The sequence below is a fragment of the Bos javanicus genome, chromosome 3 (genome assembly GCF_032452875.1).
Source record: "Bos javanicus breed banteng chromosome 3, ARS-OSU_banteng_1.0, whole genome shotgun sequence".
NCBI lineage: Eukaryota > Metazoa > Chordata > Mammalia > Artiodactyla > Bovidae > Bos > Bos javanicus.
Window position 1 is genome coordinate 79315093 of NC_083870.1, and position 26366 is coordinate 79341458.

Below are 26366 nucleotides of genomic sequence, written 5' to 3' on the forward strand. Positions count from 1 at the left end.
ATGAAGTGACCTTTGGACCAGCAAATAGGTAACCTAAGGAGGAGGCTAGGTGCCAGACTACCCAATCACGCGATTAGAGAGTTTGAACTTTAGGCCCACCTGGAACCTCTGAGGAGGGGAGAGAGGCCGGAAATTGAGTTCAACCATCAGTGGCCAATAATTTAATCAATCATACATCTGTAATGAAACTTTCATAAAAACTCAAAAAGCCTGGGTTGGTGAACATGATTCAGAAAGAATGATGCACTCAGAGAGCTTGGGAGCTTTGCCATCCTCTACTCCCTACCCCCTACCCCTCAACCCCGGAACCTCCTCTATCTGGCTATTCCTGAGTCATATCCATTTATAACAAAGCTGTGATCTAGTAAGTAAAATGTTTCTCCAGGCTCTGTGGGCTCTTCTAGTAAGTTAATTGAACCCAAGGAAGGGGTCACAGGAACTTCCAACCTATAGCCAGTGGATCAGATACCTACAAGAACCTGGGCTTGCCAGTGGGGTCTGAAGTGTGTGTGTGTGTGTGTGTGTGTGTGTGTGTGTGTTCGTGTGTATTGGGGGGACAGTCTCATAGGACTGGGCCCTTAACCTGTGGGGTCTGACACTGTCTCCAAGTAAATCATGTTAGAACTTCATTGACTTATAGGACACCCAGCTGGTGCTTGGATGTGTGGGGAAGAAAAAAAGACCTGGTATCCAGAATCACACCTTCAAATGCCACCTTCTCCAAGGAATGTGGTTATAGGGGAGGAAAACTTGCTACCCCAAATGTCTCTTAGCATGTGAATGGTTTCAAGCTGAAAAGGCCCCAAAGACTGAGCTTTCCCTTCACTAACTAAAGGAATGTCAATAGAGGAACAGAGCTATCACAATAGATAAGAGTAGTATGAATTAGGTATACTAGACAGGGAGGAACCCAGGAGAGTTTGTCAAAATTCCATTCTATGTTTCACTGTCTGTCTCCATATGGCCCAGCAAACATTTATTTACCAAACATTTGCTTTTCCATTTCCATGTCAATTGCCTTCCTTCCTTTTCAAGTCCCAACTCCCTACCCCACAATATTCTCTTTTGTCTTTAGCTGAAAATGCTGCTTAAGGGGAGGGTTTCAGCCATTTTGTCACCACTCAGTTTTCCTGGGTCTGTTCCATATACACATGTTATTAGACATTTGTTTGACTTTCTCTTATTAATCTGTCTCATGTCAACTTAATTCTTAGACCAGCCAAGAAAACCTAGAAGAAAAGAGGAAAATTTCTTCCTTCTTGAAAATATCATTCTCTTAGCTAAAAAATGACCCTTCCACTAATCTCCCCTGGCACTGTATTTGTACCTTTAGGGTTATTTTGTCATGTTACAACTCATATGGTCATGGACTATCCCCATGTCTAATCTATGACCCATTGATGGTGGGGTCCAGTTATTATCCCTTTCCATATGCCTTCTGCAGGACCTACCAACCTGCCTTGTGAAGAGTAGGAACTCCGTAAATATTAGAAAACTATATGATGTGAAAATGATTTGAGAAGCCTAGCACCATATGAATGTTTTATCTGGTTTCCTTTTTCCATATAGCCTTAGTTCTACATACTCCTCACTGTTCCTCAGACACAGAAAATGCTTGTGTTGCTGTGTCCTTTGAATCTGTTTCGCTCAGTTGACCACTATTCTCTTCCTCTTTAAGTGGCAAACTCCTTTACATGTTCTAGGACTGCACTCAAGCATCACCTTTTCAGAGAAATCTTCCCTCCTCTGACTAGTCATTGCGTTACTTGTACTTTTCCATGCTTGTCTCACCCTAGTGCTGCTCTTACTGCATTACAATTCCCATTTTCCCATCTTCTCAACTTACCTGTGAGAACTTTAAGCAAAGACTGAATCTCATTCACCTTTGTAACCTTGGAATTGGCAAAATATTTGATACAACATAGGTAGCTGATAGGTGTTGATTAGATTAATAATATATTTTTAAATATTTTTATTTTACCTATCTTCCTGAGTTCCAAAGAAAATGTCTGCAAAAAGAGACATAGAAATAAGAGACCCTAAATATTGGAAATCTCTGCTTCCTTAATAGTACAGCAATGCATTGCACCTGATTCTTCCAATAACTTCTTTAAAACTACACAATTTAAATAATTTAAATTCCTTTGTCCTAGCAGTTATTTTGAAAATATAACTTTTATTTACAGCTATTAATTCAGGTAAGCATCTGTGTGTGTAAGCTTCAGAAAAGCAAGGACTACCTGGGTCAGGAAGATCCCTTGGAGAAGGAAATGGCACCCCACTCCAGTATTCTTGCCTGGGAAATCCCATGGACAGAGGAACTTGGAGGGCTACAGTCTATGGGGTCTTAGTGACTAAACAACAACAACATTTATAAAGGTCTGTCACTTTTCTCAAGATCCAGTAGAAAGAAGAAGCTCACTATATTTTAAATGAACGAATGATGTCTGGTGGGTGCAGTATTGCTTGTGGGGCATGAGAGTGCCAGAAGAAAATGGCCACTGTGAGTCCAAAGGTCCCTAACTTATGGAATAATCATAAGTTCTACCCCTGGGTTGTAAAGGTGGTGATATTAATAGGGAGGATAATATGGCCACAGCAGTTAATACTTTCCAGCCCTGAATAGCACAGTGGAAAAAGAGCTGGACTATGAATAAGAAGACAGGAATTCTAATCCTGGTTCTGGCACCTTCTAACTATATAGCCCTGGGCAACTCACTGAAATTCCCAGTTTCTTCCTCACTTGGGGAGAACGGGCAGCAAGTAACATTTACTGCTAATTTACAATGTGCCAGCTCCTGTGTGAGAGGTTTTACATATATTTCCTCCCTCACTCTGAGGAAATTTGGCTAGGTTTTTTCCAGCTCTGAATGCTCAAGATTTTATTATTCTCAGCTAATTTAAGTCCCATGCCAAAGGACACAAAGCAATGAAAGACACTTCAGATATATACTGAAAAAAAAAAATTCAGTGGCTATTAATTCTTTTTCAAAGATTTCATATAATGTTGATTTAATTACACTGTGGAAGAATGTTAATGCAGTGATGTAACATGATCTCCTGGAAGCCACCAGTGATACTAGTGATGTTACTGACAGAGCTGGATGATGAGGGACACCTCTTTGCTCCAGCTCTATTCCCTGGCTATCAGAGTGCTGAATGGCAGGCATTCTCATTCACATGCGATTCCTCCAGCAGTCTGTTGAAAGCCAGTAAATGCTTTAGGGATGCTTATCTGAATTAACTCTAAATGAAAGCCTTAGTTTCAAAATTCCTGGGACAAAGGAAATATAGGTTTCAATTTGAAGCCAAGAAATACAAGCCCAATCAAGCAGCCCTCAATAAAACATTTCATGGAAGTGCAAGGAAATCACCTCAACAGGAACTCTGAGATTTTTCACCCTTTGGGTGGTAAAGCTCAGACAATGGACTGATTTTATACTAAGCAAAGAGCCAAAAGATAAAGGAAATCTTGACTTGTGAACAGTATAGTTCTATGTGGGAGTTCCTTTTCATATTAAAAAGAAAACACACACTACCCACATGTCTTATGAAAACCATTCTAAGGATATAATTTTTACTTAAATTATTACATTCAAGTCAAGGAATGGCTCTCAGGAACCCAAGTCAAGCATCCCAGAAAGCAACGTCTGAGTTCCATGAACCTTGCTGTTTCAGTTGTTGAGATCAGTGAATATCAGGGTTGGGGTGGGAAGGACAATCCTCTTAGTCTGGTGGATACATTCCTAATAGATATTTTTGTGTTCAGTTGTCTTTATTTGTTTGATGGTATCGACTGGGAATAGAATGGAGTGCATTAAATGGACCCTCAGTTTTCCAACCTGCCCCTGCCAGGCTGCCCCAATGTTCACTTCTGAGCCTGAGCTAGACTGAAGCAATCTCAGCCCCTTTGGTGAAGCTCTACTGATGGACATGTTGGTTGGTGTTGATTTTAAGGAAGTACTTGAACTTAATAGGAGGATCAACTCTGTACAAATATGGATATGAATTTGGGAATGACCATTGGAGAAGGAAATGGCAACCCACTCCAGTGTTCTTGCCTGGAGAATCCCAGGGACCCGGGAGCCTGGTGGGCTGCCGTCTATGGGGTCGCACAGAGTCGGACACAACTGAAGTGACTTAGCAGCAGCAGCAGCAGCAGCAGCAGCATTAGTCATATTCACTGGAAGGACTGATGCTGAAGCTAAAGCTCCAATTCTTTGGCCACCTGATGCAAAGAGCCAAATCACTGGAAAAGACCCTCATGCTGGGAAAGATTGAGGGTAGGAAGAGAAAGGGATGACAGAAGATGGCTGATTGGATGACATCACCAACTCAATGGACATGAGTTTGAGCAAGCTCCAGGAGATGGTGAAAGACAGGGAAGCCTAGTGTGCTGCAGGATTTGGACACAACTGAACAACGGAACAACGACACCAAATTAGATGCAACTTTCTTACTGCTGGGGATCTACTACATTTGCTGAGTGTGCTTTGGACCAGAAGTGACACAAAGGGCCATGATTTGGAGGGCAGTCCTCAGCCTGAGTCCTCAATCCTCAGTTCTGGATGAGCTCTCTGTATGGCAGCTATGGTCCTAGGGCACTCTGTGTATAGCAACTCTGCATATGTATGTGGTTCAAAACCCCAAGGCTATGGAAAAACCTGATTCCCCAGAAAATGCTTCAGCTAACAGCCTGTAATCATCAGTGTGCGTGTGCATGCTTAGTTGCTCAGTCATGTCTGACTCTTTGGGACCCCATGGACTGTAACCCACCAGGCTCCTCTGTTCGTGGGATTCTCCAAGCAAGAATACTGGAGTGGATTGCCATGCCCTCCTTCAGGGGATCTTCCTGACCCAAAGACTGAACCCTTGTCTCCTGAGTCTCTTGCATTAGCTGGCTGATTCTTTACCATTAATGCCACCTAATCAGCAGGGTTAGAAGGAATTCCCTGATACTTTCACAGAGGAAAGACCTCCAAGCCCATGCTAAGAAAACAGTAACTGAAAACATTCCATCACATCACCCCCGACACCAATTCTCCTTGGAGCTGTGCAGTGTAGTGGTTTGGGGTCCTGCTATGCTAAAGAAGCCTTTGGAATGTACCTTATTCACCCCTTCTTCCTCAATTCCCACCTCCATCATCTTGGTTCAGAGTTTCACTCCTCACAGTTTAATTCTTGAAACCATTTCCTAGCTCATGTCTCTGCCTCAGGTTCTCTGACCTTCAGCTATTCTGTAAGTTCTTAAATGACTCTCTTCCAAAACCTTCAGAGATTTCATCCCATAATGCAGAAGACTGAATAGTAGTAAATGTGAAAGTGTAGTAAATGGAAAGATGTGAGATAATAAAATATATATATTTTATTTTATATATATATATATGCAGATGACACCAACCTTATGGCAGAAAGTGAAGAGCAACTAAAAAGCCTCTTGATAAAAGTGAAAGTGGAGAGTGAAAAAGTTGGCTTAAAGCTCAACATTCAGAAAACGAAGATCATGGCATCTGGTCCCATCACTTCATGGCAAATAGATGGGGAAACAGTGGAAACAGTGTCAGACTTTTGTTTTTCTGGGCTCCAAAATCACTACAGATGGTGACTGCAGCCATGAAATTAAAAGACGCTTACTCCTTGGAAGGAAAGTTATGACCAACCTAGATAGCATATTCAAAAGCAGAGACATTATTTTGCCAACAAAGGTCCATCTAGTCAAGGCTATGGTTTTTCCTGTGGTCATGTATGGATGTGAGAGTTGGACTGTGAAGAAGACTGATCGCCGAAGAATTGATGTTTTTGAACTGTGGTGTTGGAGAAGACTCTTGAGAGTCCCTTGGACAGCAAGGAGATCCAGCCAGTCCATTCTGAAGGAGATCAGCCCTGGGATTTCTTTGGAAGGAATGATGCTAAAGCTGAAATTCCACAGTACTTTGGCCACCTCATGCGAAGAGTTGACTCATTGGAAAAGACTCTGATGCTGGGGGGGATTGGGGGCAGGAGGAGAAGGGGACGACGGAGGATGAGATGGCTGGATGGCATCACTGACTCGATGGACGTGAGTCTGGGTGAACTCCGGGAGTTGGTGATGGACAGGGAGGCCTGGCGTGCTGCGATTCATGGGGTCACAGAGTTGGACAGGACTGAGCGACTGATCTGATCTGATAGGTCTCTGCCCTGCTTCCTGATACAGAGCTCCCCAAACTCCTGTAATTTCCTAAGAAAGAAGAGCACTGGGAGCATATTTTGTTCTAAAGGGGTGACTCTGCATCTGGGTGACTCCTGGATGGGAGCTGGTCACCTGAAATACCGAGCCATGAATAGAAGCTTAGAATTTTCAGCCATATCCCTCATCCTCCAGAAAGGAGAGAAGGGCTGGGAACGGAGATAATCATTGATCATGACTATGTGAAGAAACCTCTGTCAAATCCTAATAATACAGGTATCAGAGAGCTTCAAGCTGGCAAACACATCCACACTAGGAGGGTGATACACCCCAGCTCCATGAGGATGGACCCTCCCAGGCTCGACCCTGTGTGTCTTTTCATCAGTCTGTTCACCTGTATCCTCTATCACATTCTTTAATAAACTGGTAAACATATGTAAGTGTTTCCTTAGATTCTGTGAGCAGCTCAGGCAAATTAATGAGACCTGGGGGAGGGGTGGGTTAGAATAAATTAGATACAGGTTGAAATAGGATAGACATAGATTCATTAGAATCTACAGCTGGTGCGATCAGAAGCACAGATGATAATCTGAGCTTGTGACTGGTGTCTGAAAAGTGGGGAGGAAGGCAGTGTGCAATCTTGTGGGACTGAGCACTTATGGGATCTGACGCTATCTCCAAGTAGAGAGTGTTGGGATTGAATTAAATTATCAGACATTCAGTTGGTGTCCAACATTTGCTTGTAATTGTGGGGAAAAATCTGCATGGATTGGTGACCAGACATGTCAGAAATGAAGTGTTTTGTGTGGATAGTAAAGAAGACTCACAGGAAGACAGAACCCACGTGGGAAGAACTAAGTTTCTCACCACACAGGAAGGAAAAAACTGAGTTTTTCTTACAAAAGAGCACTGCAAGAATTAGGATGCCAGGTTTCAGGACTGGTTTGGCACGTCTCCAGAAGTGAGCTATTTTTGCACTAATCATTTGATTTCCCTGAGCTCTGGTTCCTTGTCCATTGAGCAGAGGCAACATGCCTGTCACATCACAAATCTTATTTATGGTGATGATAACTGAGATAATGGACATGAAAACTCCAAAGTGTCACACTATTTCTGGCTTCAGCAAGAGATATGTAACCATCACTTACAATAATTCACATTTATTGAGCACTTACCATGTGCTGTAAGTTGTTATAAGTGCTTTACAAATATCAACAAATTTCATTCTCAGAACAACCCTATTTATAGACTGGGAAACTGAGCTCCAGAGAGGTGAAATAATTTCCCCAAGTCACATAATTTTCAATAGGTAGAATTGAGTTAGGAAGTGATAAATAAGGCCCCAGAAGCCATATTCTGTAAAGAAAAAAAAGTGGGGAAACAGAAAGGATCACTTTTGAAAAAGTAATTTTCAAAACATTTCCCTAACAATTATTAATTCAGAGAATTAATGATGAATACTTATGGAGCAAACACTATTTGTCAGGTGTTCTGCTAATTCTTAGAGAGTCAAGGAAAAGAAAATGTAATTTTCAAGGGTCCTTACAAGACATACAGTCTAGTAGTAGGAGTGGCAAAGACCCATCCATGATTTGCAGAGTGTTCTGGGGCCACTGAAGGACGCTCAGCCAGGCTTGACAGGGTCGGGGGAAGCATCCTGGTGAAGGTGACACAGAGGTGTGTATAAAGGACAAGCAAGATTCGGTGGCACAATCAATGGAAGGTGGAGAGAGACACTTTAGGAGGTGAGAACAGTAAGTCCATGATTAGGATATAGAATAGAACACGCAGGGAACAAACATGACGCAGATGATAGAACGTGATGTCATGTGGCCAGACTCCTGGTCTGATTGTACACCTCTGTACCTCTGGGACTGTCCCATTAGAATGGAAATCCTGAAAAGGGCAGAGAACTTGTATGTTCTGGTCACTAATTATATCACCAATGCCTGGTACAAGGTGGTGCTCAATACATATTTGTTAAGTACAAACAAAAATACGTGGATGAATAGTATCTGAATAAATACTTGTTGAGAGAATTATTTAATAATAAACACAGAGCACCTCTGCAAATGAGGGCTTTCCTTGTGGTTCAGCTGGTAAAGAATCCGCCTGCAATGCTGGAGATCAGGGTTCTATCCCTGGGTTGGGAAGATCCCCTGAAGAAGGGAAAGGCTACCCACTGCAGTATTCTGGCCTGGAGAATTCCATGGACTGTATAGCCCATGGGGTCACAAAGAGTCGGAGATGACCGAGCGACTTTTACTCACTTCACCACTGCAAATGAGGTTGGGAAAGCTTCTAGCTTTCCTGTATACTGCATCCAGTGTAAACTCGATCAACTATCAATCCAACTAGCTTGAGTTAGATCACAAGACACCTTGGGGCCAAGCACCTGCATTCATCTTAATGATTAGACAGTGAACCACTGAAGCTGGAAAGTGACACAGCCACATAGTAGTGAAAAAGATGACTACGGTGGCACTTTGGAGAGTAATTCAGAGGAGGAGAAACTGATGATGGGAAAAACTCCATAGAAATATGCAGGACCATCTCACAGGAAGCCCCCGTGAAAAATGATAGAACAGTGAAAGGAAAAGTTAGCTTTCAAGGTAGGGTCTACTCTTACTTTTAATAACGCCATTCAATAAAAATTTGGATAAAAGCAAAACAGAGGGTTGAAGAATAATTTCAGAAAGACTAGAGAGACAGGATTTCCTACAGGGTGAACACTAGCTTAGAAAAATCAGGAGACTTAAGGTTTTGTCCTGGTGTGTCTTTAGCCTATGGTATGGCTGTTAGCAACTTGATGGATTTCTGAGGGCCTAATTTCTCCTTCTGTAAAACAAAGCTGCGGAATCAATGGTCTCAAAGTTCTCCTCTGGCCCTACCATTCCAGGATCACGAGTTCTATCATCTCCTTTTCTTAAAAAAAAAAAAAAAATTATTTATTTTTGGTTGTGCTAGGTCTTCCTTGCTGCACACAACTTTCTCTAGTTGCAGTGAGCAGGGGCCACTCTTCATTGCTATTCTTTCTTGAGGCACGCAGGCTTCTCATTGGGGTGGCTTCTTTTGTTGCAGAGCACAGGTTCTAGGCCCACAGGCTTCAGTGGTTGCGGCACATAGGCTCAGCTGTTGTTACGAATGGACTTAAGTTGCTCCACAGCACATAAAATCTTCCTGGATCAGGGATCAAACTTGTGTCCCCTGCATTGGTAGGCAGACTCTATCCACTGAAACACCAGGGAAGTTTGGTTCTATGACCTTCTGGTTTCTGCGATGATTGTTAAATTGCTGGATAGTGAATGACATAGCACTTAGACCCACAGATTGAAATGATTTTGGAGGAGAAAGCTACTGCAGTATGATCAGCTCAAACCTTTCATTTAACAGATAAGGTGACCACAGTTCAGCCATGTTAGTTGAAATGGCCAAGCTTATGTAGCTTGTTAAAGACAGAAGAGAGGATAGTGCTACTCTTAATCATCAAATTACATGCATCTGTTTATATATTACCGAAACATAGGCAACTTGGACCTGACCTTTTGTTACTTTTAATCTTAAATTTGAACTTCTGAACTCATTAATAGCTTAATCCAAAATAATTTTAATAGAATTTATGGTCTTTACTGATGAGTACTCATATATCTTAGATGACACCACCCTAATGGCAGAAAGTGAAGAGGGACTAAAAAGCCTCTTGATGAAAGTGAAAGAGGAGAGTGAAAAAGCTGGCTTAAAGCTCAACATTCAGAAAACTAAGATCATGGCATCCAGTCCCATCACTTCATGGGAAATAGATGGGGAAACAATGGAAACAGTGGCTGACTTTATCTTTGGGGGCTCCAAAATCACTGCAGATGGTGACTGCAGCCATGAAATTAAAAGACGCTTACTCCTTGGAAGGAAAGTTATGACCAATCTAGATAGCATATTAAAAAGCAGAGACATTACTTTGTCAACAAAGGTCCATCTAGTCAAGGCTATGGTTTTTCCAGTGGTCATATATGGATGTGAGAGTTGGACTGTGAAGAAAGCTGAGCGCTGAAGAATTGATGCTTTTGAACTGTGGTGTTGGAGAAGACTCTTGAGAGTCCCTTGGACTGCAAGAAGATCCAACCAGTCCATTCTAAAGGAGATCAGTCCTGGGTGTTCACTGGAAGGACTGATGCTCAAGCTGAAACTCCAATACTTTGGCCACCTCATAGGAAGAGTTGACTCATTGGAAAAGACCCTGATGCTGGGAGGGATTGGGGGCAGGAGGACAAGGGGACGCCAGAGGATGAGATGGCTGGATGGCATCACTGACTTAATGGACATGAGTTTGTGTAAACTCTGGGAGTTGGTGATGGACAGGGTTGCTGGTGTGCTATGATTCATGAGGTCGCAAAGAGTCGGACACGACTGAGCGACTGAACTGAACTGAACTGATTCATATTTTCAAGCAGTAAATACAAAAGGAGAAAGGAAAAAAAAATCTCATCCTTTCATTTGTTAAACTCTTGTCTACTAAGTGTTAAAGATACAAAGATTAATAAGATCTGGACTAATTTCTAACGTCTTCGGTTCAGTTCAGTCGCTCAGTCGTGTCCGACTCTTTGCGACCCCATGAACCACAGCACACCAGGCCTCCCTGTCCATCACCAACTCCCGGAGTTCACCCAGACCCATATCCATTTAGTCGGTGATGCCATGTAACTATCTCATCCTCTGTCGTCCCCTTCTCCTCCTCCCCTCAATCTTTCCCAGAATCAGGATCTTTTCAAGCGAGTCAGTTCTTCGCATCAGGTGGCCAAAGTATTGAAGTTTCAGCTTCACTATCAGTCCTTCCAATGAATATTCAGGAATGATTTTCTTTAGGATGGACTGGTTAGATCTCCTTGCTGTCCAAGGGACTCTCAAGAGTCTTCTCCAACACGATAGTTCAAAAGCATCAATTCTTCGGCACTCAGCTTTCTTTATAGTCCAACTCTCACATCCATACATGACTATTGGAAAAACCATAGCCTTTGGAAAAACCATAGCCTTGACTAGACAGACCTTTGTTGACAAAGTAATGTCTCTGCATTTCAATATGCTGTCTAGGTTGGTCATAACTTTCCTTCCAAAGAGTAAGCATATTTTAACTCCATGGCCACAATCACCATCTGCAGTGATTTTGGAGCCCAGTAAAATAAAGTCAGCCACTGTTTCTACTGTTTCCCCATCTATTTGCCATGAAATGATACCAGTTCTAAAATACTATGGTGATCCATCCTACTTCCAAATGTTATCATGTACCCTAACCTAGAGAGGAGGACAAATTTCCATTCATTAGTGTTAAGTTGTGTGTTTGTGTGTGTTAGTGCTATTCAGTGTTTCACCTTTTGGAAGGGATTCATAACTTCACAAATATGTGTGCTTACTTATTGGATGTTCCGTGAAGGTTTGTCAGCAGAGTAAAGTTGTTTCTCACACTTCGCAAGCTGGCAAGGACCTAAAAGGAAAATATTTCCACAGTTAGGAGTGGTTAGGAACAAAAGGAGAGGGCTAGGTAGGTTCACAGACCACTCTTAGAAACTATACCCAGGGACAGAGTGAGAATGAGCCAGGCAGCATGATACGTACCTGGGCAAAAGGTGTTACAATCAAGTCATCGCCATGTCTGGTGAAAAGAGAGAGAGAGAGAAAAAAAAATTTTTTTAAAATGTATTTGCATTATAACTATGACATATAAACTGTCATTAAACTTCATCGGTGTTAGCAACACAAATGTTAGACAAGTCATTCTACCTGGATATAAGGCAGGACTGATTTAGGCAGAGATGGGAATTTCAGGACCTTGAAAGAAAAAAGAAAAACCCACCAGGTTCATAGCTCCTAGATTTACAGTGGCTACACATAAAAACACTTGCAAGTAAGTTTATATCTTCAGGGTATATTCTCATTAAATAGCAGACCCAGAGAACTGTAATTCAAAGCGATTTGTGGATTTTGGTTGCCAGAGCCAGGAAATTCAAAGGGAGGGCTGCTCACAGGCACACACAGGGCTGGAAAAAATGGCCTAACAGTCTGGATAAAGGTTAACTTTGGATTTCCTGGCTTTTGTTGATTTGAACCACAGCCTTAATGCCATTTAAACACAGATTTCTGTCTGGGAATCCCATTACTTTTGTTTTTAATATAACTTTTTTCTTAAAGTACCCAAGGAAAAGCTTTTACGGGAGTGTAGGGATTGAACCTACTATTATCATATCACCATCTCTCACTTTGTCCCAAAGATTTGATTGAGCTGAGCCACATAAATTCTGTACTTGGGAATACTCAAAAGTGTGTTTTCAGGAGACTTCTCTCTCTGGTACAGGCTTTGATAAATCTTCTTAAATCCACATAGCAAGATCTCCATTAAAACCATTAGAGGACACGCTGGGCTGAGCTGTAGACACATAATCGGGCCAATTTGCTATCACAGTGTGAATCATAAGTTGCGCAGAAGGTAGTGGACAGTGACTTTCCTTCACTGTCTGATCATCTGCTTTGTATCATCGATCACTGCACAAATATTCGCACACTTATTCGCTAGCTATCAGAGTGCAACCAATGGTTATTAAGCACCTGCCCAGCACCAGGCATCAGGTGAGGCCTTGGGATCCAGGCTTGGATAACACCTGTATCCTTGGGGACCTCTTCTTTAGTGTGGGTTTTTATTTTAGGGTTTCATTTAGTACAATATTTTCTGTTCTACTGTGGTTTTTAGCTAGAAGTCCCCCTTCAATTTCATCTAGTAAACTTTCTGTGCATCTGCTTTGTACAGTGACTATAAAAAGAACACTGACAAGACTAAGCATTCTTTGAATGATTGCCATCTGTCAGGTCCTCCGGGAAGCCTCGTTTAACTCTTGTAAGAAGACTTGAAGCAGCTAATCTTAGGCCTATTTTATAGATAATATCAAAGCTCAGAGTAGGTAAGCCATTGCTTAACCAGCACATAGCTAATAAATGGAAGAACTAAGACTATCAGATTCCAAAAATCTGTGCTATTAACCATTATGTTTTCCTATTTTTTGATGGCCCTGCATGGTTGACTAAATTCATGGTTGACAGAGTTCACGATCCCCTCAAATTAAAACAGGAGACAAAAAAAAAAAAAAAATCCAAAACACTGCAGTAGATAGTATAAATCATATAAATATAGAATGAGAATATGAACAATAGATACTTAATGGGGGTATAAAGGAGAAGTGTTAATTACAGATCAGACAAGGCAGGAAAGGCTTGATTGAACACGTGGTATTTGAAATGAATTTGCAAGTATAGGCTTTAAAAGGTAGGGATGGTAGATGCTTCTAATGAGAGCAATACAAGAATAGAGGTCCTGAAATGGGAAAATACTGGACCTGGAGATGCTTGGTGGTTGTTTGGACAGAGCTGAGTACATAACAGACATTTGCAGAGGACAATACTCGAAGGTCCCCCACACTCATATTATGGACATTGTGAACAACGGTTGTGGAATTGGTGCTTAATTCTGCAGAAGAAATGAGGTTTGCGGTGAGACAGGCGAATGTGAAGTCAAGTGGGCCTTAGAAAGCATCACTACGAACAAAGCTAGTGGAGGTGATGGAATTCCAGTTGAGCTATTTCAAATCCTGGAAGATGATGCTGTGAAAGTGCTGCACTCAATATGCCAGCAAATTTGGAAAACTCAGCAGTGGCCACAGGACTGGAAAACGTCAGTTTTCATTCCAATCCCAAAGAAAGGCAACGCCAAAGAATGCTCAAACTACCGCACAATTGCACTCATCACACATGCTAGTAAAGGAATGCTTAAAATTCTCCAAGCCAGGCTTCAGCAATACGTGAACCGTGAACTTCCAGATGTTCAAGCTGGTTTTAGAAAAGGCAAAGGAACCAGAGATCAAATTGCTAACATCCACTGGATCATGGAAAAAGCAAAAGAATTCCAGAAAAACATCTATTTCTGCTTTATTGACTATGCCAAAGCCTTTGACTGTGTGGATCACAGTAAACTGTGGAAAATTCTGAAAGAGATGGGAATACCAGACCACCTGACCTGCCTCTTGAGAAATCTGTATGCAGGTCAGGAAGCAACAGTTAGAACTGGGCATGGAACAACAGACTGGTTCCAAATAGGAAAAGGAGTACGTCAAGGCTGTATACTGTCACCCTGTTTATTTAACTTATATGCAGAGTACATCATGAGAAATGCTGGGCTGGAAGAAGCACAACCTGGAAATCAAGATTGCTGGGAGAAATATCAAGAACCTCAGACATGCAGATGATACCACCCTTATGGCAGAAAGTGAAGAGAAACTAAAAAGCCTCTTGATGAAAGTGAAAGAGGAGAGTGAAAAAGTCGGCTGAAAGCTCAACATTCAGAAAACGAAGATCATGGCATCTGGTCCCATCACTTCATGGCAAATAGATGGGGAAACAGTGGAAGCAGTGTCAGACTTTATTTTGGGGGGCTCCAAAATCACTCAGATGGTGACTGCAGCCATGAAATTAAAGGATGCTTACTCCTTGGAAGGAAAGTTATGACCAAGCTTGATAGCATATTCAAAAGTAGAGACATTACTTTGCCAACAAAGGTCTGTCTAGTCAAGGCTATGGTTTTTCCAGTGGTCATGTATGGATGTGAGAGTTGGACTGTGAAGAAAGCTGCTGCTTCTGCTGCTAAGCTGCTTCAGTCGTGTCCGACTCTGTGCGACCCCATCCGAAGAATTGATGCTTTTGAACTGTGGTGTTGGAGAAGACTCCTGAGAGTCCCCTGGACTGCAAGGAGATCCAATTAGTCCATTCTAAAGGAGATCAGTCCTGGGTATTCACTGGAAGGACTGGTGCTCAAGCTGAAACTCCAGTACTTTGGCCACATTATAGAAGAGTTGACTCATTGGAAAAGACTCTGATGCTGGGAGGGATTGGTGGCAGGAGCAGAAGGGGATGACAGAGGATGAGATGGCTGGATGGCATCACCAACTCGATGGACATGGGTTTGGGTGAACTCCAGGCGTTGGACAGGGAGGCTGGCGTGCTGCAATTCATGGGGTCGCAAAGAGTCAGACACGACTGAGTGACTGAACTGGCTAACTGAGGCGAACAGAAAAGTGCTTTGGAAAGCAAAATGCTATGGGCATGAAAGATAGACAGAAGCGAGGACAGCGCCAACAAGAATGTTCGGAAGGATGTTGCTGTCAGTCAGATGAGAAGACTTTGGTGAGGGAGAGGAAGAAACAAGCAAAGACAACTGGAAGAGACCCTGAACATGTTGCCAAGGACTTGGCATTAGTTGGATACGGTTCATAAAGAAACACTATTTTCATTTTTAGAACAGGTATCTGGGAAAATAGTGAAGTCATGAGTAGAAATAAAAAAGTGAGGAGGAGTTGGAGGAGATGTGTCACTTTCTCACACATTGAGTTTTAAGATACTCATTGATATCCTGGTGGAAATAGCAAGTGGGAAGACTAAAATATGGGGATTAGAGCTAGAGATTTAGGACTTACTTACAACAATGGGCAACCATTGAAGTAATGGCAGAGAGTGGCTTCATGGATGGGAGTATATAGAGAGATTCAAAGGAAGAACCTCAGGGTTCTTGGAGAGGAGTGAAAACGAGAGACAGAGTAAGAGTGAAGAGACATGCAGTTGTAATAAATGCAGGGTGGTGAGATGTTACAAGAACTGCCCCTTCCCAAGCTTTTTTTGGGGGATGAACTTCAGATGGGTGAAATAGCCTACTATTTGTTCAGATTTCTCCTGTGAAGTTCATATTGTTCAGAAGACATCCTGGGTGAGTTGGGAATACAGTGACAGTGTTAGACTTAAGTAGATCAGCTATGGCTCCTGGATTTCTGGAATCTACATTCCCAACAAAAGTTAAATAATATGAGCAAATTTCACACATAAATAGTGCCAAAAGCTGATATACTTTTGCATGAATAGGGAGCTACTAAAACTGTACAAACTAATGATTCAAGGCGGGTTAAAAAAATTCAGACAGTGAGCGAGTATGAAGCCTGGCCAGCAGCACACGGGCACCTGGGCCAACTTGGGTTCAGCTGGTGTGGAGCTCAGGTGTGGACCCACAGCAGGTAGCCCAAGCTCAACATTCAGAAAACTAAGATCATGGCATCTGGTCCCATCACTTCATGGCAAACAGATGTGGAAAGAATGGAAACAGTAACAGACTTCATTTTTTTGAGCTCCGAAATCACTGCAGATGGTAACTGCAGTCATGAAATTAAAAGACGCTTGCTCCTTGGAGGAAAAGTTATGACCAACCTAGACAGCATATTAAAAAGCAGAGACATTACTTTGCTAACAAAGGTAAGTCTAGTCAAAGCTATGATTTTTCCAGTAGTCATGTATGAATGTGAGAGTTGGACTGTGAAGAAAACTGAGTGCCTAAGAATTGATGCTTTTGAACTGTGGTATTGGAGAAGACTCTTGAGAGTCCCTTGGACAGCAAGGAGACCCAACCAGTCCATCCTAAAGGAAATCAGTCCTGAATATTCATTGGAAGGACTGATGGTGAAGCTGAAACTCCAATACTTTGGCCATCTGATGCAAAGAACCGACTCATTTGAAAACATCCTGATGCTGGGAAAGATTGAGGGCAGGAGGAGAAGGGGACAACAAAGGATGAGATGGTTGAATGGCATCACCAACTCAATGGACATGAGTCTGAGTCAACTCCAGGAGTTGGTGATGAACAGGGAGGCCTGGTGTGCTGCAGTCCATGGGGTCGCAAAGAGTTGGACAAGACTGAGCGGCTGAACTGAAATGAACTGAAATAAAAAAATTCAGAGGGCCCTGTTTTGTCAAAATCACTTTATTATGAAACTTCTGAAATTTATGAGAGTAGAACATTCAGAGGCAAGCGATGAATTTTCAGATCCTGAGCACTGGGTCCCTTGAAGAATTTGAACTGTAAAAGCTAAGGCTGTATGTCAGACAGTAACTGCTATAGAAACGATCAGATAATCTGTAGATAAGAAAACGAAAAAACTTCTGTTTGAGTACAGCCATATAATTTATAAAACTAGTTCAAATTTTTTAAATCATAATTTGATATATGAATAAGAAAAGGGAATGAATATAACAAAATACTTGATTGATTATAGAAACTGATGTAGTTGTTAGTTGCCCAAACCACTAGAGAGGGCACTATCCCACAGGAACAAAACCAGATATTCAGAACCATGGCACGAGCACCATCTAGCGACAAACCCAGCACATTACAATTTTGTAGGCTAATTGGAGACGAGTACTGCCTAGAGAATCCCAGGGACTGCGGGGCCTGGTGGGCTGCCCTCTATGGGGTCGCACAGAGTTGGACACGACTGAAGCGACTTAGCAGCAGCAGCAGCAATTCTGAGGGTCTTAATGGGCTTCCCAGGTGGCTCAGTGATAAAGAATCTGCCTGCCAATGCTGGAGGCTTGGGTTTGATTCCTGGGTCAGGGAGATGCCCATTTCCTGGAAGGAAATGGCAACCCACTCCAGTATTCTTGCCTGGAAGATCCCATGGACAGAGGAGCCTGGCAGGCTATAGTCCCTGGGGTCTCGGACACAGCTTAGCAACCAAACAACAACTCTGTGGGTCTTAATTGAGTGTGGGTCTGCTCTCAACAATGAAATACTTTTCTAGAAAGCAAAAATGCTTCTTCCTACTGCTGCACTCTGGACTTTATCAATTTCACCTTTCTCTGTTTCCTATCTACATGCAGAATTTTACTTGTACTTTTTTTTGTAACATTGATTTTAGGCTGTCTTAGAGAAATAGACTATACTGTAGTTAAGAGTACAGCTTTTGCCGCCAGACGGCTTTTGGTTTGCTTCTCAGCTGCACTATTACAAACTATGGGACTCTTACAACGTGTTGTGAGATTTAAATGCGTTATTATGTATGTACCAGTCTTACAACAGTGCTTGGCACATAAAAGCACTTTTGCTCTTCTGTAATTAAAGAATTGCATGGCTATTTTCCCAACTGGTGAGAACTTCTTTAAGACAGTCATTTCTGCCCCCATTAAAATCAAGAGTGCTAATATTTATACTGTACTTTACAGTTACAAAGCATTTTCCTGTGTCTTATTTCATGTGGTAAGGGAATGTCCTTGACCCTAGGGAATGGTGTAAGCACTGATCTTGTTGATCAAGGCTGAAACCTGCCTCTCTCTCATCCCACAGTCAACCACCACCATCTGTGGATCCTAACTTGCAAATATTTATTAATTGCCCACTAGATCTGATCTAACATAGAATCCAATCCTTTATTATGTAAATTACCAAAGCTCCTCCCATTTGGCTCTTGGAAATAGCTTTAGGCTTTGTCCACCCTCCAAACTGTTCTTTAGATTGTAATCAGTTATCTTTCAAAAACTTTTGTCTGATTATGTATCTTCCTGCTTAAAAGCCTTTAGTAGCTCCAGGCTGCTTGCCTGCAGCATAAATGCTAAGTCCTCACAGGCCCTTCCTGGTGAGGGTCCTGCTTATTTTTCTAGCAAGTCTCTCACCACTTCCTCATCTTTTTGCATTCTTTGCCTGAGCCACACAGAGCTGTGGTTCCCCAAAACATTCTTGAGAACTAGAGTTGGTGAGCACATGGCCCTTCTTCCTGCACACCCTTCTGCTAATTCCTCTAGTTTAGCTGTAATTCCTCAAAGTAGGCCTCTCACTTTGCCAGGCCAGATCTCTCCAAGTCCTGGGCATCCCTTTCTACCATTGCCGTTTTCTGAAGATATTACAACTATCTATTGACTTGGCTTAGTCAGTAAAGAATCTGCCTGCAATGTGGCAGACCCAGGTTTGATCCCTGGGTGGGGAATATCCCCTGGAGGAGGGCATGGCAATCCACTCCAGTATTCTTGCCTGGAGAATCCAATGGACAGAGGAGCCGGGTGGGCTACAGTCCATGGAATCGCAAAGGGTAGGACATGACTGAGTGACTAAGTACAGCACATTGACTTACTAATATTTTAGCTCCCTTGAAGACACAGAAGATGTCTCATTTGCTTGCAAGGTGTCTAAATGTAAGCAAGTTTTGTTCAAAGAAAGGATGGGTATAATTTTTGTAAGCTGGAAAGGTAGGCAGAGCAGAGATTTGTATCATTATTTTTATTTTTCATCATTATTTAGTCTGTTTATATACTGAATATCCATATGGTTTAGTCATCCAGATTACCTGAATTTGAGTTGTGTTTCCCTGTTTACTGGGCAAATTACTTAACCTCTCTGTGCTCCACTGTTCTCCTCTTTAAGAGAAGACAATTATAGTACCAAGACAGTCACAGTACCACCAAGACAATTACAGTACCAAAACAATGATAGTACTACAATACTGAATTATAGTATTCATGCATTAAGGGGAATAAATGAGTTACAATATGTAAACACTTCAAATAGTATATAGGAAATGCTTAGTAAATGTGTGCTTTTATTCATAGATAATTTAGACACTGTGAAAAACATTCAGTGTCTTAAAGTTATGGTACTAGTAGGTATAATGGCTGTAACTCAAGTCTTAGATACCACATTGTATTTTTTTGGTAGCCCATCAATAAACAGGTCTTAAATTTAAGTGGGCTGTTATTTCTACTTTTCCTCTTGGTTTTCAGATCTCATTTCCCGTGACTGCTCTCTCTAGAAATCACTTCTCACATCAACAGTAGCTTTAAAAACTTGTCTGTATAAGACTGCAAATAGGATGACTAAATAAAGGAAACAGGGATCTTCCTTCCCTGTGGCTTTACTGGTGGATAATCAAAGGTTGGTTCTGCCCAGGTTGGTTCCTCCAAAGTTTTGGACAATATAACTGGCCTTTGGTATATAGACGCACTCCATTAAAGATGACCAGAACACAGGAACTGAACAGAGATCAATAAATTATTGCCACATCTAAGAAAGCAAGGGGAACTTCCTTTTGGGATCCAATGGTCATCTAGTTTTCTTTACTAGAAACCCTTCTTTCAATCTCTTTTGTTGCTGTATGTTAAAGCCCCTTTTAGTTTTCCATTCACATTTTTACTTAGTCATCTGTTCATTCATTCTCCCTGCCTATATTTTTCCTCCTGAAAGAGTTCAGATGAAAACCTGTAAAAAGACAGCATGGTCTCTACTGTTAAGATTTAATGCCAAGGAATTATGCAGGATGTTCTACCTCTTATGTACATTCATGACTCTTCTGTGCTGGATATGAGGACTCCTGAGTGGGGAACACGCTGCAGCCCTCACCCCACAGCCTTCACGTGAAGATTCCAGCTCTATTATTGTCCTTCTTTCTCTTGACTTTGTGAATAGAAGGCAGGAGAAGCAGCAAGAGGTTCAGGGACTGTGGTTCCTCTATTTATGTCAAGTCATCCTGAAGAGTAATAGTTGGGTCAAATAGCTTTGAGAGAATGACTTCAGTTTAGCTCAAGATACCTGTGTAAATCTGCCTACAATACAGGAGACCTGGGTTTGATTCCTGGATTGGGAAGACTCCTTGAAGGAGGAAATGGGAATCCACTCCAGTATTCTTGCCTGGAGAATTCCATGGACAGAGAAGCCTGGTGGGCTGTGGTCCATGGGGTCACAAACAGTTGGACATAACTGAAAAGACTGAGCACACACCTATGTAAAATGGGATTTTCCAACGTAGTCCTGATAAAATGAAATTCCAGAAGAATCTGGATATTCAAGTCCTACTTCTTGCTGTGTTTAGAAATATAAATTCCTAAACTGACAAATATATGAAAGTTTTACTGTCATGTTGAAATATTTGCAAAACAACATTGTGTGCTATTTTTATTCACTCAAAAATGTTGATATATTTTGTTATCAGTATCTTTGACAGGATGAGATCATGTTGTCAAATGTTTTTTCTTGGGAAGGACTATTCTTTATTTTGAAAGTGTGCCCCATGTTTTAAAGTTTGTTTTTTGTTTGTTTTTTTAAAGTGAGAATGATACTAGTTATTTTGCATATATAATTCTTATCTGTCTAAATCTAAAGTTGGCAACACTCTATAGGTTCTAAAGCTAGGGGAAATTTTTGCTGGTTGATAAAACTGAAAAGAGGCTAACCATTAATTTAGGGACCCTGGATGCAGAGTCATTCAGAACTAGATGTCTGTTTCTACAGCTATAGACTGAGTTGAACTGTGATCGTTAAGATCTCTTCAAGTTCAAAATTTCTATAACCTTTTGATTGTAAGTAAGGAATTGGTGGAGTTTAATTTTAAATTTGGTTAGAATCTGCTGGGAAGCCTCTGAGTGACCCGGAGACACGTCAAGCTGTTTGTCATGAGTCTGGGGGAGCCACCAGCTGTTGTCCAAAGTTAGTCTTTCTCCCATGAAACACTCTGAATGAGGCTCTAATTACCTCCATCTTGCCACATCTTCCGCCCAGGGAGGAGAAAGGTGAAAGGTGTTTGTTTTGGTGGAAGAGAGAATTCCAGGTATGTTCACTGTCAAAGTCTCCATCTGAGCCTTGGTCAGAAACTTCCTTAGCACTACGTGATCTACAGCAAAGAGGTATCTACCCTGCATTCACGTTTTCTACCTCTTAGTAGAGATTCTACTTTGCAGTTTAAAGAGCATGCTAAGTCACTTCAGTCGTGTCCGACTCTGTGCGGCCCCATAGATGGCAGCCTACCAGGCTCCCCCATCCCTGGGATTCTCCGGGCAAGAACACTGGAGTGGGGTGCCATTTCCTTCTCCAATGCATGAAAGTGAAAAGTGAAAGTGAAGTCACTCAGTCGTGTCCAGCCCTCAGCGACCCCACGGACTACAGCCCACCAGGCTCCTCTGTCCATGGGATTTTCCAGGCAAGAGTACTGGAGTGGGGTGCCATTGCCTCGGCAGAGTCCAAAAGTTTTGCCTGTACAAAACTGCCTGTCTTATCTACATCAAGGGATAATAGCGTAGCACAGAGTCATATAGGAGGGGTAGGTTTCTCAACTTCTCAGAATCTCTGTTTCATCCTCTATAGAGAAGAGATAATAATGCCGCCCACCTGACAGGACTGTGGCAAAGATTAAAAAGCATAACATATGTAAACAAACAGGGCTCCCTGGTATGCACTAACTGAATGCTTCCTTCCACATAACACCAGAGTTCCTCTTTCTTATGTAACTGTAACCTTCCTGAGAACATGCAACTTTTTTGAGAATAGCATTTATTTTTTAACTTCTCTGTGATTTTTCCACTATTCTGTTCATCTTTTACTCCCAGAGCCTGGCACACTGCCTGGAACATAGGTGAGCTTCAGTAGAGAAAGTGAAAGTAAAAGTTGCTCAGTTGTGTCTGACTCTTTGCGACCACATAGACCGTACAGTCCATGCAATTCTCCAGTCCAGAACACTGGAGTGGGTAGCCTTTCCCTTCTCCAGGGGATCTTCCCAACCCAGGGATCGAACCCAGGTCTCTCTCATTGCAGGCAGATTGTTTAGCAGCTTAGTCACAAGGGAAGCCCTGATTGTCAGTAAATATTAGCCAAATGAGTTTTGGTCCACCAATGATTGAGATGTTTTAGGGCAGGAGTGCTTCTATTAAGGGCTTTCTAGATGGCTCAATGGCAAAGAATCCACCTGCCAATGCAGAAGATGCAGGAGACTTGGGTTCTATTCCTGGGACAGGAAAATCCCCTGGAGGAGGAAATGGTAACCCACACCAGTATTCTTGCTTGGAGAATTCTATGGATAGAGGAGACTGGTAGACTATAGTCTATATGATTGCAGAGTCAGACACGACTGAGCGACTGAGTACATGCTTCTATTAAAATTAGCTGGTAGAAGTGCCCTGGGGCATATTATCTTATTGGTTGGTTTAAAATACCCTGTGCCCCTTTCACAAAAGGGTGACCCTTTTTAGCTTCCTTTCCAACAACTGAGGAGAGCCCAGTGGAACTTTCCAGTCTGGAGACTTTAGGGAGCTACTGATATTTTTATAACATATGATATTAAAAACAATTGTACATGTGCCCAGAAAACTTTTAAGGCTCGCATTCCATCATCCAATTTTATTTGGTTTCAGAAACTCAATAAATAAGTAACACAACCCTGTCACTGTTCTTTAAATACAAATTAGAGATCTCCAGTTAATAGCAGCAAAACAGAAATATCAGCCATGCTTAATAGGGTGGTGGAAGTGTGTCCTGTCTCACCTAGGAGCCAGGCAATAAGTGGGCATTGTGTCAAGGTTCCAGAGAAGGGACACAGACATGTGACTAGATGACAATTCACTAAATGTTACCCAGCAAAGGCCACTCAGAGAAGTTGCATGTCACCAACCACCTTTCCTTCTCTGCTATAGCCTGATGTAAACTGCACATGCCTTGCAAAGTCAGATTGTGGTTTGCAAAAAACTGTTAAGGTTCTCGTGCCATAAACGATTCAGCAGTTCAGGAAATGAAGCTGATTTTTTTTTTTTTTTTTTTTAAGTATTAGAGAATGAACTTCAGCAGGGAGGGGAGACTAGGGGAAAGAGATACTTAGGGAGTTTGGGTACAAGGTGCTATATTTAAAATGGATAACTAACAAGGTCCTACTGTTTAGCACAGGAAACTCTGCTCAATGTTATGTGGCAGCCTGGATGGGAGGGAGGTTCGGGGGAGAATGGATACATGTATGTATATGACTGAGTCCCTTTGTTGTCCACCTGAAACTATCACATTGTTGATTGGCTATACTCCAGTATAAAATCAAAAGCTTAAAAAGCATCAATAACAGAAGTAAAGCAAACACTGTGCCTAAGGTTTTTAAACACTCTTGTGGATCCTCTATACATTTCGCACTCAAGACAGCATGTATGCCCTTAAGGTGGTTATCATTGTCATCTCTGCTCCTGTTCACTTTTTTTCTCCCTCTTCCCTTGTGTTAAAGGGGAACAGTGTTGCTCCTCTGATGTGTTAAAGGTGAGGTAAGTGTGAGACAGGGAGCCAGACAGCTCGTACTTACTGCTCACTTGGAAGTGAAGAATTTCTTGACATCGCCTTCGGTGACAAGTCATAGTCGCTGTCTGATCTGTACAGAAAGGACTCTCTGCGCTGGCTGTGCCCGGGGAAGGTGGCATGAAGAACCAGCCCAGAAGAAGAGCTGGCCTGGGGGTCCAGTGGGCTCCGACCTGGGGAAGGGCCATTTTCCACATCAAAGCTTAAAGAGAAAGAAAAAAACCCAGTCACATGAGAACTGACATACAGACACGGAGAACCACGTGTGCTGGGCACGTTACATAGCATTTCACACGCCACGGAGTTTTATGTCTCCAAACAGCTCTGAGTTGCAGTCATCCTTCAATATCTTTTATATAAAAAGTCATCTAATCCTCTATTTTATATAAAGGGAACAGTCCACAGAAGTTTAGTCATTAGCAAAGAACCAGGGATTGGTTCTTTGGGGAACCAGGATTGGATCCCCAGCGCAAAGTCCTATGGCCTTTCAGCGGCATGATAACTTTAACAAATTCATAAAATGAACTGGTGATAATAAGCGACTCCAGATACAGCATCTAACACAGCTCTAAGTGCCAGACACTCAACTATCACTTGAATGAGTCTTCTTAGCTGGGAGACTTCTTTCTGCCATAAATAAATACCACAGTCTCATTAAAGATACAATGTGCATATTTCTGAATGTTTTTAGGAACAAAGTGCTATCCTGAAAACATCCACTGGCTGATTAAACGGGAGGCCCAGTCTGCAACTTACCATTCATACTCAAGTTTAAGCACAGAAAATAACTTAATTAATCTAATAATGCTAAATAGGCCTTCAGGGCAGCAGAGCTTTCTTTCTGGAGGAGAGAGGATGCAGCTATTGACTCAAAAGAAAGAGTATTGTTGAGATTTCTGGTCAGTCTCCCTCACTCTGGAATGGTACCCTCAAGTCCAGATTCATTTGAACCATTTCTGAGCAATGACCACACAGGCGGAAGCAGTAGACTCTGTCTATTTTCTCTCTCCCAGTCCTGGTATTACCTTAGGTACTCTGTCTTTCCCGTGCTTTCCACCATCCTCTCTATATTTTTCCTGCATGCACAACCTCAGACTGGCAGTAACCCTCTTGCCTAGCATTTCTCTAGACCACTCACTGCCCTCCAGCTAAAGCTCTGCAGAAAGCTGTTGGAGAAGTTACAGGATGCTCTCTTTTCCAGGCTGGACCACAGTAGTGGGCTTACTTCATACTCATCCAGCTGCCACGATTTATTTCTACATTTGTGATTCTTTTTGTTCACCAGTTCTTCCAGCCTATGTTCTTGCAGTGGATGTTTTTAGTTTACAGATGGCTTTCTCATTTATTATTTCATTTACAATCCTTATCATGACCCTGTGAACTCCACAGTATGATTCCACTCTACATTTGAGGAAGATGAGGCTTCGAGAGATTTTAAATGCCTGCATGAAGGCACTTCCAACTCAGTCTTCTACAGTGTCACACTTCTGTAATCACAGAGCTTCTCAATGGCTTTCTGGGTAGAGTGAAACTTCCTTTCAGTCTCTACATTCAGACAAAAGTTGCGCTTGGTATGTAGAGAGTCAGTCGGATTATGAGCAACCCTGGCCGTTATCTGGAGTGAAGGCAGGGGAGGCAGCAAATTATGCTGAAGCTGTAGGTTTTACTGAAACAGGGAAATAAGAAATGAGAGAATCTGGGGTTATAATGCTTCCCCAGAGACCATTCCGAGAAGCTGCTTTTAGCCAACCCGCAGACTCTAGGTGTCTGATAAGAAGCAGCAAGTGAGAATCTCCCATGAAGAGGACAAGGAAGAGCCATAACAATCCAATATACGTATTTGGGCTTTCATGGTACTGCAGATGGATTTTCACAGCAGGCTCATGGTCTGGGATGGGACGGTCTTTCAGACTCTGCAGGCAAGCAGGCAGGTAGGCAATCACTCACACATTTCAGCCTGTTTGCCAGCCTGCCCGGAGGTAAAGCTATGTTGTAAGGCAAATATATTGCAGCAAGTGAAAATATAATGTAAGCTGACTTACAAATTTCCCTTGGGTGAGATCTATACTAGTCGCTGAGCAAAATAAAGAGCTCCTTTGTGGATAAGGACTTCTTTGTGCCACCTGGAGCCTGTAGTACGACTAGGTCTTGATGTCAGCTCTGAACTCTTCTTTAAGACAAAGATGGCAGGCTCTTAATAGGTAAAGATGGGACTACATAAAGCTTAAGAGTGGGCATAAGCTTTGAACTTTTATGAGTAACCATGCA

General features: G+C 42.1%; 1 protein-coding gene across 2 annotated transcripts in view; it reads right to left on the bottom strand.

Annotated features, from left to right (window-relative positions):
- Window positions 1–26366, bottom strand: part of PDE4B (phosphodiesterase 4B) — a 546831-nt gene that overhangs the window by 130702 nt on the left and 389763 nt on the right. For both annotated transcript variants that reach the window (XM_061411703.1, XM_061411704.1), the window contains 3 exons: window positions 24106–24300; window positions 11774–11810; window positions 11572–11642 (listed from right to left, as the gene is read on the bottom strand). In XM_061411703.1, the coding sequence (XP_061267687.1) occupies window positions 11572–11642; window positions 11774–11810; window positions 24106–24300 (303 nt within the window). The remainder of the gene's footprint in view (window positions 1–11571; window positions 11643–11773; window positions 11811–24105; window positions 24301–26366) is intronic.